Genomic DNA, 20,669 nt, shown 5'->3' with positions numbered 1-20,669 from the left:
GCTCCTCCGTCTCCCTGGTCTTGCGCCGGGCGAGGGCGCTGGACTCGTCCTCGAGCCTGTCGCGTTCCTCGACGGCGGCGTCCATCTTGGCCCGCATGTCGCGCACCTTGCCGTCGGCGCGCTCGTCCACGTCGGCGAGCAGGCGGCGCATCGTCTCGGCCTCGCGAGTCCGCTCGCCGAGCATCTTGCGAGCCTCGGCCAGCTCCTCGTCCAGGCTCTCGCACTGCGACTGGCTCTCCTTGAGTTGGATGCTCAGCTCCGCCGTCTGGTCGCGCATGCTACCCAGGAGGTTCTGCGCGCTGCTGTACTGGTTGGTCTTGAGCCCCACTTCTTCCCGGAGGACCTCCTGTTCCTTCTTGAGCCGGGAGGCTTCGTCTTCGAGTTCGCGGATGCGTGGCCGGAGTTTGGCGGCTTCGTCTTGGATGCGCTGGAGTTCGCGCGAGGCTTTCTCTTCCCTGGCTGAGATTTCGATCTTCTCGGCTTCTGAGCGGCGGAGATCACGCCCGGCCACGCGCTTCTCGTCCTCTAGGCGCAGGCGTGCATTTGTTTCTTGCGAGACTTTTTCGTGCAGTGTCTTGATCTCGCCCTCGTGATCGGTAGTGAGGCGTTGCGCCCTCGCGAGCTCCGTCTTGAGCTCCTTCTCGCGCTTCTCGAGATTGCGCAACTCGGTGTTCTTCGCGTTTAGTTCTTCCCGTGTGGTCTTGAGTGTGGCCGAATCTTGCCGCAGGCTCTTCAGCTCCGGCTGGGCTTTTTGGAGGACTTCTCTGAGCGCTGTGAGGTCCTTGTACCGAGTCTGAGCTAGCTGCTGCGCGGCAGCTAGGTCGGACTGTAGCGTGGATGACTTCATGTTCAGGTTCTCGAACTCTTCCTTCAGGGACTCGTGTTCGCTCTGGAGTTCACTGCTACCCTTGGCCGCTGCTGCTGAGGATTCGGCCTCCTTCTCGAGTTCCGAGATACGCTCCTGCAATGCCTTCTTCTCGGCCTCGAGCTCCTTGATCCTCTCCTTTGCCTCGACGTGATCTTGGCCAATCACCATCAGATTCTCTTGGAGGTTCTCAATCTCCTCGCGCAGGTCTTCTTCCGTCTTGCGTTGTTTCGATAGCCTCTCAATCCGTTGGTCCTTCTCTACCAACTCTTCCTGTAGGCGACTCAACTCGGCCTGAAGCTCCCCACTTGTCGAGCCTTCCGGCGATGCGGGCCGTTGATCGGTTGTCGACGCCTCGCTCGGGGTGGGCTCTACTGCGGCAGCGGCGTTCGATGCGCCGCCCTTCTTCTTTTTCTTATTCCTCCTCTTGCCACCACCGGCTGGCGGAGGTGCAAGCGCACTATTCTGAGCTGGCGTCGGGGTCGCAGACGGAGCGGCTGGGGCCTGTGCGGATCGGATTTGTTTGTTGAGCTCATTAATTTTGGATTCATCTTCGGCCCTGGTCTTCTTCAGTGTCTCGATTTCGGAAGTGAGGGTCTTGATCTTCCGGTCAAGGGAAGACTTGGCCTCCCCGGCCTTCTTCAGCTCAGTTTCCAGTTCCTTGTTTCGAGAAGTGGAGGTAGTGAGCTGGGTACTCTTCTCCTTGACCGTTGCGGCTGCCTCGTTCTTGGCCTTTTCGGCTTGTGCCTCGAGATCCTTCAGCTTAGTCTGTGCCTTATCGAGACGTTCGGTGAGTGTCGAGATCTCCATGTTCCTGGCCTCTAGCTGTGTTTCAACAGAGGCCTTGACGGCCACGGCATCTTTCGCTTCGCTGAGTTCCCTAGCTGTATTCTCAAGGCTCTCGACAAGACCGGCGCTGTGCTCCTTCGCGAGAGATAGTTCATCCGTCAAGTTCTTGACTTCGGCCTGGAGCTGCTCAACCTCTTCCGACTTTTTCTGGATCTCGACCTGGAGTTGAGGAATCTCGTCATCATACGAAAAGAAGTCCTCGCGGTCTCCGGCTTCCGCCCGCGTTTCCTTTGGCGATTTATCCTCTCTCTCGGTCGATCCTGTCTCAGTCGGATGTGTTGTATCTTTCGACCCTGACACGGGCGCCTTCGACTGGGCGGCCTTCAAAGTGGCAAGTTCCTCCTTCACGGTCGCCAGCGCTGCATTTGACTCGTCCGTCTTCTTCTTGTAATCATCCTTCTCAGCTGTAACACGCTTGAGCTCCCCCATCACCATGTCCCCTTTCAGGTTGATCTGATTCAAGTACTCGACTAGGGCTTCCGGGTCCTTAATGGACGTGAGCGGGGTGTTCTCCTTGAGGGCCTTCTCGAACGGTTCTATGGATGTCGCTCGACTGTGTGCAATACGGTAGGATCGAAGGAGTTCTGAAGAGTATCAGCATTGAAGAAGATGCGCCACGCGGTCGACGGCATGCAAACCTGGGTACGTCTTCTCTAGCTTTTCCAGCTTCCGCAACCGAGCTCGCACTTCTGGCGGCAACTCGGATGGTGCATGGGTACCGGCTGGCCCAACCCCAACTGCGGGCTCCGCGCCGGGCTTGTTGGCTTCTCCATTATCGGCGGTTGTCAAGGGGTCAACTGCCCCGTTGAGAGGGGCGCCAGCACCGGGTTGTGGTGTAGCTCTCCTAGAAATCCCAGCTCCCGTGTCGTGGTCGGCCGAGGACGGCGTCGCTACTCTAGAGGGAACGGCCGAGTCGTCCATATCGTCAATAACAAATGCAGCTTCGAATACAGCGGGATCTGGATTGGCCCCTTCGCCGTTCGCATCTCTGGACGTGATGTCCTGACTCGCTTTCTTTGTCGGCCGAGGGCGCCGGGCGGGGGATTGAGTCCCCGCGGTGCTCGACGATCGTGACCGGCGTGGGGCGCTTCCTGGTGTTGGCGCAGGCCCAAGAGCCTCGAGGCCTGCCCTCTGCCTTGCTTGCTCCTCGGCGATGGTGCGATCGATTGCGCCCTTGAGTCGCTGCCACGGTTTTGGTCAGTTTCCGTAACGCGCATTCAAACCCACGGGAATTGTAAGTCTGCACGCACCTGGAACATATTTGTAAGCTATACTACCCGCAACACCCAGCGACAACTCGGGATCGTCAGCGTCCTCTTCGAATGGGCGCGGTTCGGTTGCTGCGGCGAGGAGTGGACACCAAGCAACAACACCAATGCCTCTCCCTCTCCCTCTCCAATGTGTACAGCAAAAAGAGGGAATCACCACTATCCCCAGCAGCGAAATAAGGGACTTGAAAATTAAAAGGCTTTAAGCGGCACACAAAGGTTCAAGTTCCACTCCCTTTTCGGATCAGCATCGCCATCCTTCCCAGGTTTGCTTAATCTCGAGTGGATAGTTGTCGTTTCGGCTTTCCGCGCCGCAGTTCGCCTGTGCGACAACAGCCTTGCACGACCCCCCCGAGAGGAGGGACCCCTGGGCCTGCGCGTGCTGGGACACTGCCGCCGGCAACAGCCATGTGGGGACAGGGGTAGATGGGAGGAAACCCCGATAACGGGAGGCGTAATTTACCCGTTACATACATACGTCGCGCTGCGACTTGAATTTGTGTGGTCGGTTTTGTGAATGCAGAACAGAGAATACAATGGTTTGGTGGTGAGAACACTGGCTATCCTCTTGCGTTTATCTAGCACAGATCACCGTGATGTTCAGCTGAGCCGAGTGGCCGAGACAACCGCCCTCGTTCCCGTTGAATTGGACGAAAACGATAACTCCCTAACTAACGGTAAATATCGCTCTAAGCAATCATGAGGTCACTGTGCACAAGCTTCTGGGCTTCCCTGTCCTGAACCACTTCCTGCTGTTCACCTCTTGTGGCTGGGGAAGGCCGGAGGCAAGCTGCAACACAGGCTCTCACCGCAAAACAATTAGAACCTCTGCCGGTCAGTCGTTTCTGGCAAGGCAACATTACTCCTTTTCTTTTCTCACGTTCATTGCCTATCGGGCCCGATAACCTTTTTCGCTTCTTTGACAATGGTTTCCTTTTGGCCGTGGGGGGTGAGTACCTGAGAGAAACCAAGATGCAACGTTCGGTCGCTCGTCTAACCATATTCTTTTCTTCCTACAGAAGGAAGACGACTCCCCGGCATTGTTTGAAAAGGTGCTTTCCGCCCTCTCCGCCAAAATCACAACTACCCAAACGCGGCTCGAACAGAACCGGGCCCAATCAAGACGAATCAAACTCCTCTGCTCTCTCTACCTCGGCTTCGCATACTTGGTCTATGGCATCGTCCTGGTGTTGGTCGTGGGATGGAGAAACATGGGAGCTTGGGAATGGACCGGCATCGCGGGCGGTCCGATTGTGATCACTCTTGTTCGCGCTGCCGTCACGGCCTTGTTCGACTACCGCATTCAGAGGCTTAGTGCACGGCTCAAGGAGTACCAGACAGAGCGCACCAAGACCATTCAGAAATTGAAAGACGCAACAAAGTACGATTCGACTCTGGAGTTGCTGCAGAAATACGGCGAGGCCGAAAACAAGCAAAAGAAGGGGAAGAAGACAGCTGAGGGAGGTGACGCCGGGGATCAGGAGGACGAAGGACGGTCGAAGGCGAAGCACTCGGGGATGCCTCAACGCACGAACATGCTACCTCCGCCCACGGCTAACATTCAACGACCTCCCGCACCCCGTCCCGGCACTCCCCAATCTCGGCCACACAGCAGGCTCGGTACCCCGTCTCAACAACAGACCGCGCAACCCGATACGGATGCCTCGGCTGAGTTTGCGCCCAATGCGTTTGACGGAAGACCGGCCCCTGCATTCATGCAATACCCGCCCGCAGCAATGGCACCCGCTGCCGAATCGCACTGGTACGACCGCATCTTGGATACTCTCCTGGGCGAGGACGAGACGGCAGCCAAAAACAGGATTGTCCTGATGTGCTCTAGCTGCCGGTTGGTCAACGGGCAGGCACCGCCTGGAACAAAGTCATTATCCGAGCTAGGCATGTGGAAGTGCATGGCCTGCGGGGCTTCTAATGGGGAACTGGATGAGGGCAAGCGGCTTGTACAGGAGGTTCTGGGAGGGCGGAGCACCCCCAGCGTCAAAGTTGAGGCTGCCGACGACAACGCGAGTAGAAGCTCGAGCGACCTCGTCGAAGTGGAGAAGGATATTTCCGAAACCGAGCCCGAGGGGAAGAGCGCGGTCACTGATGGGCCACGGAAACGGAGGGGGAAGGGGACTCGTTAACTGGGGTCGGACATTCACTCTTTTTTTTTTTGATCTCTCCTTTTTGTTTGGGTCTGTAGAATACAACGGTCACTTTTTTTTTTCTTTGTCCCAAGTTATTGGCCTTATACCCACTGAACAGTTCTGCTCGAGGACATCAAAATCCCATTGTCCCCCTGTTACCCGTGTGTGGCCATTGTGAGGGCTTAAAGCGATCTTGGGCGCCATTACTTCTCATACTTAAACCCGCTCTCCGTGTTCACCCTGAGTTTATAGGATTATGGAAAGTCATCCGCTTTAAGATACCCCAACACAATGGCATACTACTCTTACGTACAATTTCCGCCTGACGCCCAATACGGTGACCCGTATTGGGCCCGGGATCAGGACTGTTGTCGGGATCAAGACAGACCTCGTCGCCGACGCCGCCGGTCTTCGCGCCCTCGTGAAGAGGATCCCAAATCCCGTCGAGATATCCACCGCGACGACCGTTTCACGGACGCTGGCCGTGCCAGGTCGAGCCCGAGTACGAGCCCCATTGACGACGATTTCTACCGACGGGCCCGCAGCCGCACGGAAACAAGGCGGGATGACATTGGTAGGGGTAGAAATTTGAAAGACCACCCTGACGCTCATTTTAATGCACGTTTTAATACTCATTTTAATGCTCATTCTGGTGCCCATTTCGACGATGGAATCGAATATGCCTGGGTCCATGCGGATCGCGTAAGGACAACCATGGGTATCAACGACGAGTATTTTCCCTGGCCCATGCCGCCTCATGAAACAAGAGGGTTTAGCGGTTACGCGACTGGCTACAGCTACTATTCACCAGACTCTCACACAGGGCCACACCGGCGTGATCCGCCCCCTACTCGACCGTTTCCGCATCCCCCGCGGGCTCAGACCCGGCCGGCCGACCCAAGTTACGATGGCTGGGCACGGCAAGCCAGACCGAAACCCAGGGAGCCCTTCCATTACGTGTATGTAGGCACGACGGGCCCGGACGGCGAGGTCATCGACGGCTACAAGGGTTATCGGACCGGGCCACCGCATCGGTAGGCCTAGGCAATACACGGTAGGGCACGATATGCTTCAAACAAAGGTATATTCCTTTTTGTACTTCCCAATATATAGTGTGAGCTGGGGTGCTTCAAGTTAAGGGGGGACCCGTTCATGGAACGTCGAAAGGGTGCATGGTTTGGGCCGCAACCCCCGTTGGGCCGCAGGTGAGCAAGGTAAATTGAGAAATTTCTTTTTTTTTCCCCAAATATAAACTTGATGTATTATTCGCCGATTCGTTCTTCTCACGTCATTTGTTGTGTGAACCGCGGAGGCACGGAAGCGCGGGAGTGTTAGGGTGAAGTCTGCATCAGGCTGGTCCACGTCGAGATGCAGTGTCTGAAGTTCAAGTTGTCCAAGTCACTTCTCCCGAGCTTGCCGCCATCTGGCATCACTCGGGTCCAGACCCGACTTCGGGCTCAGCGATGGCAAGCTGACAGCGAATCGTTCCTACCTGACCGGCCTGGCCTATGGGAACCTGGAAAGCGCTTTCCTGCCCGAGGTGCCTGTTTTGGCTCACCACGTGGTTGCCCGAGAAAACGAGGCAAGCACACCTTCCAAACAGAACCCGCAAATCGGGTCACTTCAGACTCACTCTCCTGCCTGACAACAGCCCTGAATGTTGCTTGCCCTGCGGCCCAAACTGAACCGAAGCCACGAAATGGCTTTTTTTTGCATCTGCCACGCAGGCCGGATTGATTAAGCCGTCTTAGCCAAACTGATGCAGCCCATACGCACAAAGCCACAAATGCTCTTGTCTCTTATTTGGCAAGTTCCCACCCAATTCCCGACTGTTGTTTGTGTACCTATCTTTGCCACTTGGGTTCTTCTAGATGTTCCAAAACAAGAAAATGTCTTTCCCAGCGTATTTTACCTGTCTCCTCTCCTCGTGGGGGTTTTACTTTCTTTCCCTCCTCGCAGACGAACTGCCCTCCATGACCGTCTTCACCATTCTTCTCACCATCACTTCCTTTCCGATGTTTGAAAGTCTCTTCCTCATCCCCCAAGGTGTAGCAGCTGCGCTGCAAGAGAAGATCAGGCAACATGGACATCCACGACGATCCGAGTGCTACCACAACTACCACGGACTACGATTCAGGTGATAGTGTCCGCATCGACTATGTCTACGAAGGACGGAAGGGCACCGAGAGAAAGAGCACAAAAGGGAGGAGCCCTAGGAGAAAGAGGTCACCCAAGCCCAAGGCACGCGGACTCGCCAAGTGCACGTGTGGAGCAGGCCGAGCGGAGGACGACGATGAGATTACCGCTTTCGAAGAGGACACAGACACCGAAGAGGAACGAGATCGGCGAAGACGCTCGACAAAACCCCGACCGTCCGGGGCCGGGGGCACCCCAGGATGCGATGCCAAAGACCACAAGGTTGACAAGAAAAAGGCCACCGAAAGCAAAACCCGGCGTGTGCAGACCCCCTACATTGAAGACTACCCGGACGATGCTCCAAAGCCAACAATCATCCTGAAGGAACACACGATTCTACGCAGGTCATCGACATCTGACACGAAGCGCGTGCGTGACTCAGAGGACTGTTCATCGTCGGGCTCCCGGGATAGGTCTTTGTTAGGGAAACGACAACCGCCGCGACCGCCTCGTCGTTCTTCCAAAGAGTCACCCAAACATTCTAGACCTCACAGGCGCCACCACATCACACACGAAACACGTGAGAGTAAGCAGATCCCCCCGAGCGAGATCATGACTTGTCATGAGTGAGAGACTAACATCAACCGGTAGACAAGTCTTCGGGCTCCGAGCTCAGGGATTTCCAATCCGACTCCGGGGAGTCAGCCTTGAACGTGCGCCGTCCACGTTATGAACCTAGTCCGGAGCCGGCTTCAACGGTTGCTCGCAGTTCGGCATGGACCGATAACTCCCAGCTGAACTACTCTTCCTCGTGGCCGCTGCAGGACGGATCACACCTTCTCCAGCGACAAATCGAAAACGGTGAACGTGATTACGACAGCGAAGAGGGAAGGGATGAGCACCCCTTGAACAATGATGACAACTACAATGAACACCATCGTTTTAGCCAAACGAGGACTCCGTCGTTCCGAGAACGAGGCCCGGCGAGGGAACTGGAACGGCATCGGGAGCTACTGCAGCAGGCGACCCCGCCACCGGAACACGAGCGCAGAAACGAGTGCGAGAGGCCAGCTCCTCCCCCGCGCCGCCCAAGGACCGTCATCAGCCATGCTAGCATGGCAACCATGGAACAGGGCTACCGCTCCGTCGCCACGTCCGTGTGTGAGGTGTGGCGTGGCAAGGCTGAGGACTGGGAATCTCCGTACGTCTCGGCCAGCGACGGGGATTACGAGTCGGACGCCGAGGAGCCCATTCAGCTTCTACGGACGGAGGATCTGCCTCCGCGCAGGTACTCCCCTCGCCTTCTCCCGCCCCGAGGGGAGAGAGGAGACTTTGGGTTTCGACCAACGCCCCCTCCTCCCCCTCCGTACCCGCACCATCCCCGAACGTACATGGGAGAGCACTCGTCCGGTCCTGCCCCTAGCCTCCACCAAGGCCAGTCTTGGCCCGCATCCGACCGAGGTGGGCTTCTTCTCTTGGAGGGACCGCTCGCCTTGACCATGGAGCCAGATGCGATGACGGATGACGAAGATGACGTGCACGGCATGCAGCTTCAGCCCCGAGCATCTCACTGGCCGAGGCCCAGCCCTCTCGGAGGATGGACACACCCCCTCCCGCCGCGGTCCCGCGCCGTCTCACCCGTCTTCTCGGCAAGGAGAACGCGAGAGTTCCTTTCGCCCAAACCGACGAGGGCGGCGCGGTTTGATTTCGATGCGTGGGGGTGCGACCGTGCCTCAAGGAGTTCCCTGGCGATTGGATTTCGGTAGAGCCAGGGCAGTTATCCTCCCAAGGGGGATTGGATTGCTTGGTCCGGCCTCCGGGTCTCACGGATGGGTGTTGGGTAGAACAAAGGGTGACGGTTCGGGGCGCCTGGTGAGGTATTCCGGAGTTGGGGGCGCTTCAAGATCGGACTTGGCTTCGATTTCCCACGCATCAGGCCGGAGTTAGGGGTTTGAGAAGGACACCGGCGCCGATGGGCCTGCTCACGTTTGGGGGTGGCTACTCGACACATGCATTGAAGGGATATTTTCGGGGTTTTTTTTTTTTTTTTTTTTGGATATGATTCTAATGAATGGGAAGACGGGATTGATTTCGTCATGGCATTGTTTGGTTAGACAAAAAAGGGGTTGCATGGGGAGGCGTTTGGTTAAATAATTAGATTGGCATCCTATTAATCTCTTGGAAAGGTCGGGCTTTAGGTAATATGGATGGTTCCTGGAAACTGAAGTGGTGGTAGACCATCCCCACCTTCATTACCAGCTTTTTCCTTGCGTATTCTTGGATTTACTTCTTTGCAAAGCTGTCATCACATAGGTGTAGTTAGATCCGACAAAGTATTCTTAATTTAGGCTTGTGCTTTCAAGCAACACATGGTTTCGTGATCGGTATAGTTGTGATTCCATAGAAGTAAGCATGGTTAGATGTTCAACCGCACTCACACAATGGTCAGTACTTCAGCTTCATCAATAGACTTTTGCCATGACGTGGTAGGTGAGAGGTTGATGGTGTAATTGTGAGTCCTGATCACCTGGCCGGTTTGCTGCGCTACCTTTGTTGAGATGTGAATACATTCATTCGTAGCCTATCCACTGACCTTGTTTGGAAACTCAACAAAAGGCTTGAGAAAGAGTCGGCAATCCTGTATTAATCCATGGTTCGATTTACTGTATCACACGCCGCCACATGGGAATTGTATTGTCTTGGAGCTTCAGCCATTGAATAGATCTACTTTCACGAGCACCAGTCTCAGATAGTCTTTTTCAGAACACAAACTGTAGTGAAGTTCTCACCAATATGTTCAAAGGAACGTCTCCAATACCAAGGGATAGCGCTACCCGCTCCATAAATCGTCAACCTGACAACTATTGGTGTGGAGGACAGTGTACGAACAACAGTGTGTATAAACTATAAAGTATCCTCCGTAGCGCGACTAGTACTTTTTACCATGTTAGAAATTTCGCATCAAGTCGAACCCAGTCGTCAAGCACTTTGCTCCCCAGCAAGTCACAAAACTTGCACGTTCACCACACAACAATGGTCGATCCCCTTCGACCCTGGGAGCGCCGCAATGGCGCTCGGGTTAGCCTCGCAAGCGATGCGCTCCAACGCGCAGTTGGCACAAGCTTGACGGCGCCGACCTCTGCCTCGACTGCGGGGCCCTCCCACAACACCACCTCCGCAGTGCGCGGGCACACTTCGACCCCCTCCTCCGCCCTCGGCTCCCCGTTCGCCTACACAAACGCAAACGGCAACACCACCCACTTCGGCGCGCTCCCGCGGTACGAGCACCGCACCACCACCACCTCCCACTCGTCAACACTAGACGACTCCTCCGCCACCAACCCCACCCTCCAGAGCCACCCAACCCGCCGCCCGTCCCCAAGCGGCTGGCACCCATCGACAACGCCGGGCCACGACCCGCTCACCCCCACGACCTCAGCCCACCACGCCCGCACCCCACCCGCGCGCCGCCGCCGCAGCCCGTCTCCCTTCCGCCTGCGTCCCTCCCCTTCCCCCCGACGCCGCACCCCGACCCCATCCTCCTCCTTCCGCCTACGCCCATCCCCAACCCGCCCGCGGGCTTTCATTTTCACCACCGCCGACACGGCCGCGGCCGCCTACCAGTCGGACACGGATCACATCCGCTCGCCGTGTCGTGGTCGTGGTTGCTCGCCGGCTCGCCTGTCCCCCCCGCCGTGCACGCCGCCGCACCAGATTAGGGGTGCCCCGGGTGGTGGTGGGTGGTCGGGGTATAGTGCGTATGGGTATGATGGGGGATCGGCTTATGGAGATGATGGATATGCGACTTGTGAGAGTGGTGATGGTGTGCAATAATGCACCTTACTTGCTTTCGGTTGTTGAAGCACGGATTCGGCACTGCTGCCTGCCTTCACAAATACCAACCCCCAAATGATACCCCGCTTCCATAATATTGCATTGTCAGCTTTACCTACCCACCTCCCTTATGTACTTTATCCAGTCGCTGGAAAGCTTGGAGAGATATGGCATCCTCATCTAACCAAGCATCACCTCGGCTTTGGCCTGACTTTGCCCTCAGTTGGCTCAACAACCAAATCAGACCCAGGAAGTCGGAAATTCGTCGTTTCACCGAGTATCTCGCTGGCGTCGGGATGGTACGGGTGAACGAGCAAAGGAGGAAGCGAGAGTTGCCTGTTTTTGAGTTTACAACTATCTTGTAGGCACCGCTGTTACACAACTGGGAGCTTGGTAGAGGAGTTGGGAAGATAAAGAGTGCATTGCTTCCTGAACTAATGATAGAAAAGAACGTAGGTTTATATATACAAAAGAGATCTCCCGGGCTTACGTAAGCCCACAAACTGCCTATCTAGGCGCTAAGAGCACGCCAAGCACACCCCGGATTGTAATATACCCCTTAGTTGAATAATTCGTAATCTGTTTAACTGCTTACCTCTGGAGGTTGGTTGGCGATGGTATTTTATAGTATTATAGGTTTGAGTACGTTTTCTAAATACGTTTTTCGAATATATTATAGTCTTTCCCTATATATAGGGGTTCCTTTCCCTGGATTACAGGGGTAGGTCTAGCAGTTAAGTAGCCTATACGTAAACCCCTATGTGACGAACCTGTCTCTGGACCCGTCCTGTTAGGGTTCAGTATCGGTCGAAGGTATTCTCTCAAGGGTGCTTAGGTTCGGTGCAGCCAAAGGGTGCACAACAAAGACTTGTCTCAACAGTAGGCTCTCGAGCTTGTAGCGAACTGTAGTTGTGATTGCTAACTGGAGAACTCCCAGAGCTCTCCAGAACGAGTGACTATATACTATCTAATCCTGTTGCTCATTATGCTCACGAGTCTTGGCTCTGAGCACATTGAGCACCTGGTGCTCATGGTGCTCACGAGTCTTGGCTCTGAGCACATTGAGCACCATGGCTCTCGCTTCTTACTGGCTGAGTGCCTCGTCGGGTGATTGGTCCGGGGTTACTGCCATCATACCCCGCCGGCCGGCTGCATGCGGCCATATCCGTGACACGATGCCCCTCCCCTGAGGTCGACGCCCCGACGACTTGTTCCCTTTGCCAACTTCCTTGAAGTAGAGCCAACAGCCCTAAAATTTCTTGGTAAGTGCATCGCTTCTTCCTTCCGTCATCGACAATCATGCCCCCTAACCGTGTGCGCAAGAATCGTTTTCAGAAGTCCAGCACCGATCGCCGTCGTACTCGGGCCGACATTCTCAGTGCTGTGGCCCTTAAGATGGTGCGCTGCACCCGTTGCAAAGAAAAGCAAATTCCTGATTGTCGTGTCCCTCCCGGGGACGATACCTGCGTCTCTTGTTCTCGTGTTGGGAATGCGTCGTGCGATTCCTTTGGTTACGACGATTCTGCGGTCCGTATTTTGGTTGAGCGGAAACGCCGTCTGGACGCCGAAGAGGCGGAGGCCAACGAAGCGATTCGTTCTGCGAATCAGGCGCTCGTGGCTGCCTTAGCGACGGCGGAGCGCCTCCGCGCCCAGCGCCTTGCCCTGGACAAAAAGGCCCTGGCGATGTTTGAGCAGGAGGGGGAAGTTCTGGCAGAGCAGGAACGTCAAGAGGCCGCTGTCGCGCAACCGACCTCGTCGGGTTCTGCTGGTGCCTTTCCTTTCGATCCCTCCTGGGCCCAGGGGTGCGTCCCTGTCCCGCCTCCCCTTATTCCTGGGTCCCTGCTGATCGTGCTAGTTTTTCTTCGGACGACCCCTTCCTCGCCGGGGTCGATCTGTCCGTGGGGTTTCCTTTGGTCGGTCCGGGTTCCTCTGGTGGAACTCCTGAAGTTTCTCGGGGCAGTTGAGATTCGTAGCTGGTTGCCATGAATTGTCTTCTGGGCCAAAGTCTAGCCATTTGACCAAGTATTCCAACTGTCCTTTCGTGATGCGTGAGTCTAGGACTTCCTCAACGTCCCATTCCTCCTCTTCATCTTCTGCCTCGACGTCCCTGCCGAGTCGTACGTTCTTGGGCGCTGGTTCCAGAAGTGAGATGTGGAAAACGTTGGTCCGTAGTCGCATTGTCGAGGGTAACGCGAGTGCGTAATTGTTCTCCGAAATCTTTTTGTCGATCTTGAACGGTCCGATCTTGCGGAAGTCGAGCTTCCTGCTTGGTCGTTTTGTGCGAAGGTTTCGAGAGACGAGGTAAACTTTATCCCCCTCCTCCAGGCGAGGTCCCTCGAGCCTGGTTCTGTCGTAGAACTTCTTCATCCTTGTTCGTACGAATTCGAGTTCTTCCTTGAGCATCGCGTGCAGCGAGCTCATTTTGTCGGCTTTGACTGCTGCTCTGGGCACCAAGACTTCGGGCCCTTGTCGCAAATCTGCTTCGTAGCCGTAATTCGCGAAGAATGGCGTAACCTTTGTGGTTTCCGTGACGGTGGTGTTGTAGGCGAGTTGTGCCGTTGGCAGCAGCTCGACCCAATCGTCCTGCTGGAAGTTGACATACAACCGTAGGTATTGTTCGACAACCTGGTTGAGTCGTTCCGTCTGTCCGTCCGTTTGTGGGTGGTAAGCGGTCGAAAGCTTACTCTTCGTACCCAGCTTCGTCATCAAAGCTTGCCAAAACTTTGATGCGAACTTTGTGTCTCTGTCCGTGATCCATTCCTCCGGCCATCCGTGGACTGAGGTGATGTTGCGGTAGATCACATCTGCGAGTTGTTCTGCTGACCATGTCTCCTTGTAAGGGAGGAAGTAACTCCACTTGGTGAGTCTGTCCACCATCGTGAGGATGCTGTCGTATTCTACTCCCGTTACTGAGTCCTTGGAGGCTGGTAGTTTGGTGATGAAGTCCATCGTCACCGAACTCCATGGTCGTTCTGCAACTGGCAATGGCTGTAGTAGCCCGTACGGCTTGTGTCGTCCTGGCTTGCTCCGCTTGCAGAGGTCGCATTCCGCCCGGACCTCTTCTGCCGTCTGCTTGATTCCTGGGAAGTCGTAGTTCTGCTTGACTTTCGCAATTGTCTTGCTGATTCCCATGTGTCCTCCGAGTCTCGACTCGTGGATCTTTCGAATGAGCTCCTTTTGGTCACCCAGCCTGACATAGGCCTTGTCGTGGTACCAGAGTCTCGTTCCTTCAAGTCGCAATCCCGCGATCTTGGATTCTGGCTCTTCTTGCCATGCATCGCGTTCGTCGTCCGCGATGATTCCTTGGAAGTCTTGTTCCAATCTTTGTTCTCTGAAGGTCGCACAACATTCTACAAACGGCTGCAGAGGCCTGGCTTCGGGATCTTCCGACTGCTGCTGAAGTGCTGCGATCTCGTAGTCTTCAGTCGGTTGGGAAGCGTGCCGTAGCGATCCGTCTGTCTGTTGATGTAGCAATGGTGGTGAGGCTTCAGACGTGTTGTCGTGGTGATCCGCTCTCCTACTCAAGGCATCCGCTCGTGCGTTTTCTGAGCCTTTCTTGTAGTGGATCGTGAAGTTGAATTCGGACAGAAATTCTGCCCACCGAGTTTGTCGTCCGTTCAGCACCTTGGTGGTGGTGAAGTACCGTAAGTTCTTGTGGTCCGTGTACACCTGGACTTCGTGTGTCGTGCCGCTGAGGTATGGTCTCCATTCCTGGAATGCTTCAATGATTGCGAGAAGCTCCTTGTCGTGGATCGGGTAGTTAAGCCTTGGCCCTTCGAGTTTCTTGGAGAAGAACGCAACTGGATGAAGCTTGCCGTCCTTGTCCCTCTGACCAAGTTGTCCTCCGATCGCGAAGTCCGAAGCATCAGCCTCGACTTCGAAAGGTGTGCTTGGATCAGGCAGCATGAGCACCGGGTCGGCGATGATCGCATCGCGGATCCGCTGGAAAGCCTGCTCGTGCTCCCGCTTCCACTGGAATGTGGCATCCTTTTTGGTAAGTTCGTGCAGAGGTCTCGCGAAGTCGCCGAAATTCTTGATGAACATTCTGACGAAGTTGGCGAATCCGATAAATCCTCTGACCTCCGTGGCGTTCGTCGGTGTCGGCCACGTCTTAACAGCTTCCAGTTTCTCGGGTTCGATCTTGACCCATCCCGGGGAGATTTCGTAACCCAGAAACACTGTTTTCTTGACATGAAACTCGCTCTTGTCCTTGTTGACTGACAATTTGTGCTCGTGCAGTGCGTCCAGCACCTGCCGCACGTGTCTCTTGTGTTCTTCGAGTGTTTTGGAGTAGATGAGAATGTCATCCAAGTAACAGACTGCAAATTTATCGAGGCAATGTCGAATTGCGTGGTCGATAGCGGCTTGAAATGTCGCTGGTGCGTTGGTCAACCCGAACGGCATGACGCGGTACTCGTAGTGCCCGTAGGGTGTCCGAAAAGCCGTCTTCCATTCGTCTCCTTCCTTGATGCGGATGTGGGCGTACGCTGTCGGAAGGTCGAGACGCGTGAAGTATTGTGCCCCTGACAGCTGGTCTCGAAGCCTTGAGATCAGTGGCAGTGGGTAGCGGTTCTTCACCGTTTCGCCGTTCAACTGTCGGTAGTCCACACACATCCTGAGTTTCCCATCCTTCTTTGGAACGAAGAGGACTGGGTAGCCCGCTGGAGATGTCGATGGTCTGATGTGTCCTATCTCGAGGTTCTTTTCGAGATAGCTCCTCAACTCTGCATCTTGCTTCTCGTTGGTGTGGTACACCTTGAAAAACTTCAACTGGGCTCCTTCCTTGAGTTTGATCTCGTGATCCCAAGGTCCGTGGTCTGGTAGCCCTGCAAGATGTTTTGCCGTGAACGCCGGGTGCCCCTTGTAGTCGTCTGGGATCTGCCCCGTCTTTGCGTTCTTCGCTGTACCCTCGTAGTACGCGAACTTGTTGTTCCCAGGCTCGATGCTTGCTGCTTCGAGTTCCCTGACTTCCTCTGCTGCCAGCTCGATGCTTGCCGCTTCGAGCTGATTGACCCATTGTTCGTGTTTGAGCATTCCGTGCTCGTCGACTGAGACGACGGCGATGGTTCGTTCCTCCCGTGTCTGCTTCTTTCGTCGTGTGCCGCTTCTTCCGGACTCCAGAGTGCGTGGTTCTGCACTGGCTGCTTCCTGCGGTGGGCCCGTAGAGGGGGTTCGTTCTGACCCGCTGCTCTCCCGTGGCTCCTGTTCTGCGCGTTCTCCCATCGAGTTGGTCGGATGCTCCCGCTGTTCCCGCGGTCGCAGATGGCCATCTCCCTTCCAACTGATGTCTGGGTCGTAATCCTCATGCCATGGGCGTCCGAGAATCATGTCTTTCTCTGGTCCCATGTTCACGATGTCAAATACCACTTGGGTGGTTTTTCCCTCCACCTCGATGTCGAGTGGTTCTGTTTCTCGTCGTACCCATTGCGTGTCGAATGGTCCTTTGACGACGTGTGGTTGCTTCTTGATCCTCCATGGGATTCTGAGTTGATTCACAAATGCGGGCGAGATGAGATCCATCTGCGCTCCTCCATCCACTAACGCGAGGGCTTCGATCTTCCCCCATCGCGCTGTGATCCAGAGCCTGTTGTCTGGCTTGGTGCTTCGTACAGCAGCTACTTCGTGTTCGTCTGCTGGGAGGTCGTTGTAAGGCTTCTGCTTGCGCCAGTTCTTCCTGTACTGCGCAGCCTGTCTTCGTTGTTGTGGAGTTAAAGATTTCCGGGCCCCTCGGAGGGCCCTGAGCCGTTTCCCAAGCTCTCGTGGTGTTTCAAGGCGTCCCTGTCCGCACCTTGGCTTGCGGCGTCAATCGTCTGGTGTTCTTGGAGCCATTGGGCCGCCCATGCCTCAACTGGGCGCCTCTCGTTCCTTCGGGACGCTCTCGTCCTCTGGTGTGGCTTCCTCTGGGATTGCTGTTCCATGTATCCCCAGATTTTCTCGTCGGCGTGTGGTAGGCAGTCTGCGCTTCGGCATTCGTTGACTCCTACGCCCGCCATACAGCGTCGGGGCCAGGCTGCCTTGGGTTTAACCCTCAGCCTGCCCTCGTGAGTGCGTTGGGTGTCCCACAACATGCCTGCGGGAGCGTCGCCGCTGTCGTATACCCATCTGATGGGTAGGGGTTGCATTCCTTTTTCTTCCCTCGTGGGCCAGAAACTGTTGCGAAATTTGTCCTGGAAGTGGTACCGACATTCGTGCGCGATGCACTGGAACCAGGGCAGGTAGATGTGACTTTCTTTTCGTGGGTTCACCCGCTCGTGGTCTTCTGGCAACAACTGGAATCCCTCCGTGTTGTTCTCGCCCCGGAAACCCCACCATTCAAGGTCGGAGGTTTGTCGCCCGGTGCGCACGATGTGCTGATGTCGAGCCCAGTATTCTTCCCAGTTCTGTTGTTTCCTTCCTTTCGCCGCATTCTGCTCCTGTGCGTAGTCAAAAAGTTGCTCGGGATATCGCACTCCGTTTTCGTATTCCTCCGCCTCTTCGGTGGGTCCATCCCACGGTGTGTGATGCGGAAGTGCCTGGCGGATGTCGTCCTGCAAGGCCTGTGCCTCTCTTAATGTCTTTTCGACGTGATCCCCGGCCCTGTTGTTGGCCTCGGTGATCTCTTGGACTCGTTCCCTGGCGAAATCGAGTTCCGCGCAAAGTTGTCCATACTGGTCGTTCCTTGCTTGGAGAAGCTGCTCGAGTTCTTCTTTCTCTCTCGACAACTCCTCGATCCTTTGCCGTTGGCTTAGGACCCTCTGCTGTAGGAAGGTGAGGTTCGGGCTGACTCCTCCTTCACCCTCGTGGGTTCGCCATTGCCCGTCCTCTTGCTGAACCAGGGTGATGCCCCAGTCCTCAGCGACTTGTCGGATGTACCGCGGGGGAGCCAGTTCTCCCTCGTCATCCGTTTCGATGAAAGCGTGATGGGCGGTGTCATTTCCCTCCTGGTGGTTGCTGCTCCTCAAGTCTTCTTGATCCGAGTCGGTGAGTTCATCGTCCTGCTCGATGACTCGGTCAATGTCGATTTCGAGGTCGTCCTGCGTGTAGCTGGCGGCTGCGACCTCCAGAAACCGGGTTCTTCTTCCGACCGTGTCTTGGTCGATGGTGGCAGCTTCCTTCCCTGGAACCGGTCTCCACTCTTTCTTGCTGCGGCAGTCACGTTTGAAGTGACCCTTCCTCCCGCAGTTGTAACAGGTGATGCCTGATTTGTCCTTGGCACCATCTCTCTTTCCTGCCCACTGTGCCTGGGCAGCGCTGACGTCCATGGGTCCCGAGTGCGTGCCGTATGACGTGCTCTGGTGCTGGCGTTTCTTTTTGTCGTTGGGCTTGTGGTAGCCTGCGGATCGCTGTACCTCGCTGCCCTTCTTCTGTTGTTTGCGGGCGAACTGTCGGTCGTCAATCTTGACAGCCATGGCGATGTACTCGTCGAGTGTGTCGGGTCGGCTCTCCTTGTAGAGCTCGTCCTTGACCTCCTCCTTCAGCCCTCCGTAGAACAGGTGCATCAGCCCCTCGTCGTCTATCTCTGCCTTCATGGAGTCTTGTCGGAAAATCGTGGCGTAGGCGGTGGCTGACCTAGTCTGCTTCAGCCGTCCTAGCCGTTCCTGGGCGTGCAGCTTCTCGTCCTTGTCACCGAACACCTTCTGAATCTCACTCTCGAACTCGGAGTAGTTCTCGAAGACTTTTTTGGTGAAGGGTTTGTGGATTGCTCCGCCGAGGAAATCACTCAGTGTTCCCGTGAACCACTTGAGGGCCTTGTCCTTGAGTCGGGTGGCGGCGTATCTGGTCTTGGATTCCTCAGTGGCGAACTGGTGCGAGTTGTGGTCGAGATAGTTCCGCATCTCCGTGATCCAACCTGGCAAGGCTTCCTGGTCGCCCCCGTACTTCTCGGGTTGCTCCAATTTGACCTTTGTCTTGGCCGGGTCCTTGGTGTGGACCTCGGTCGCCGCAAGTCGGGCTGCCAATGCCGCGTTGCTGGCCTTGGTCTTCGCAAGCTCTTCTTCAGTTTCATCGAGTCGTTCGGTGACTCTCTGAAGCGCGGCCGTGATCTGGCCCGGCGTCGGTTGAGTTGCCATGTCGTTTTACCTTCGAGCCTGAACTGTAACAGATCAAAGGGAGTTAGCAACGTGTGACGAACCTGTCTCTGGACCCGTCCTGTTAGGGTTCAGTATCGGTCGAAGGTATTCTCTCAAGGGTGCTTAGGTTCGGTGCAGCCAAAGGGTGCACAACAAAGACTTGTCTCAACAGTAGGCTCTCGAGCTTGTAGCGAACTGTAGTTGTGATTGCTAACTGGAGAACTCCCAGAGCTCTCCAGAACGAGTGACTATATACTATCTAATCCTGTTGCTCATTATGCTCACGAGTCTTGGCTCTGAGCACATTGAGCACCTGGTGCTCATGGTGCTCACGAGTCTTGGCTCTGAGCACATTGAGCACCATGGCTCTCGCTTCTTACTGGCTGAGTGCCTCGTCGGGTGATTGGTCCGGGGTTACTGCCATCATACCCCGCCGGCCGGCTGCATGCGGCCATATCCGTGACACCCTACCACTATATCTTTTAAGATTTTAACCTATACAACTTAAACTTCTTTTCTTTTTTAACTACTATAAAAATATCTATATCCTCTACTACTCCCCCAGCGGGTAGGAGCCTGCCGGCCCCCTCTGCCGGCCTGTCCGGCACTTTGTATATCGATTCCGCTGCTTATACCGCTAGTACCAACGATTCCGCTGCTCTTCCCGACCCTACTCTCGATCTGGAGGAGCCTGAGACCCCCCTTCCCAATATACTAGAAACTCCTATTAGTAGCTCGGCCTGTAAATGTAAGTACCCTTTGTAAGCTTATCTATTTTTGTTATTTTCTGTTGATTTCCTATCGAAAACTATTAAGAAATACTAGAATTACTCGATTCTATTATATTTAGTAATCTAGGTAATTCTACCAGTTTTGTATTTTCTCAGTAATTTTCGCTTTTTTTAGCGATTTTTATATTCTTTTAGTAGGAGTAGTACCTTAAGCTAAACTACCTATTCGCCTATATCCTACTAAATCTCCCAAAGTTAGTCCCCTAGCTCCTCGATCTTTATACTGACTTTTTATAGCTATTTATCTACTACTATATACTCTATCCTATATATATACTATATATAGTTAGTACTTACTAGGTACTTTAAAAGTAAGTATATAAACTATAATAGCGATAGTAACTGCTACCTCTAATATATCTCTAGTAACTATAGCTATACCGAAATATAAGTTTTTCTTTAGAAATTAGGGAATTTACTTTATAAGCTTACTAATAAAAGAAACAGCCCTATGTTCTATATACCTATTATCCTCTACTTCCTAACAGCAGTACCTACTCCTAAATCCCTACCTCTTTCCAACAAAGAGGTAAACGTAAGTTCCATTTCCTACCGTATATACTTCCCAAACTCTTTTTACTAATCTTAGGTAGGATATTTATAAGCTCTGTATTGTTATATATACTACCTTCGATAATACCGGTCTAGCTCCGGATAACGATAATAAAGCTCCTACCGCTTCCCAGGCTCGCCCCGCTCAGCCAATCTTTAGGGGTAAACAGTATAATAAATAT

General features: G+C 54.6%; 4 protein-coding genes across 4 annotated transcripts; all 4 read left to right on the top strand.

Annotated features, from left to right (window-relative positions):
- Positions 1-3,683: 3,683 nt before the first annotated feature.
- Positions 3,684-5,442, top strand: B0H64DRAFT_384151 (uncharacterized protein). Its single transcript, XM_062802987.1, has 2 exons — positions 3,684-3,931; positions 4,002-5,442. The coding sequence occupies exons 1-2, from the start codon at positions 3,908-3,910 to the stop codon at positions 5,121-5,123; spliced, it is 1,146 nt and encodes a 381-aa protein (XP_062661635.1). The 5' UTR covers positions 3,684-3,907; the 3' UTR covers positions 5,124-5,442.
- B0H64DRAFT_65297 (uncharacterized protein) lies at positions 5,271-6,329 on the top strand. The gene has a single exon (XM_062808570.1). The coding sequence runs from the start codon at positions 5,418-5,420 to the stop codon at positions 6,162-6,164; it is 747 nt and encodes a 248-aa protein (XP_062661634.1). The 5' UTR covers positions 5,271-5,417; the 3' UTR covers positions 6,165-6,329.
- Positions 6,330-7,208: 879 nt separating this feature from the next.
- Positions 7,209-8,967, top strand: B0H64DRAFT_370651 (uncharacterized protein; the record flags this gene model as incomplete). Its single annotated transcript, XM_062802099.1, has 3 exons — positions 7,209-7,848; positions 7,914-8,723; positions 8,813-8,967. 3 exons carry the CDS (start codon positions 7,209-7,211, stop codon positions 8,965-8,967), a joined length of 1,605 nt encoding a protein of 534 aa, XP_062661633.1.
- Positions 8,968-10,142: 1,175 nt separating this feature from the next.
- On the top strand, positions 10,143-11,517 carry B0H64DRAFT_453263 (uncharacterized protein). The gene has a single exon (XM_062807235.1). It carries the CDS (start codon positions 10,296-10,298, stop codon positions 11,094-11,096), a length of 801 nt encoding a protein of 266 aa, XP_062661632.1. The 5' UTR covers positions 10,143-10,295; the 3' UTR covers positions 11,097-11,517.
- Positions 11,518-20,669: the final 9,152 nt, after the last annotated feature.

This window comes from Chaetomium fimeti (genome assembly GCF_033439085.1).
Source record: "Chaetomium fimeti strain CBS 168.71 chromosome Unknown B0H64scaffold_2, whole genome shotgun sequence".
NCBI classification, from domain to species: domain Eukaryota; kingdom Fungi; phylum Ascomycota; class Sordariomycetes; order Sordariales; family Chaetomiaceae; genus Chaetomium; species Chaetomium fimeti.
This window is presented reverse-complemented; position numbering and strand designations above follow the sequence as displayed.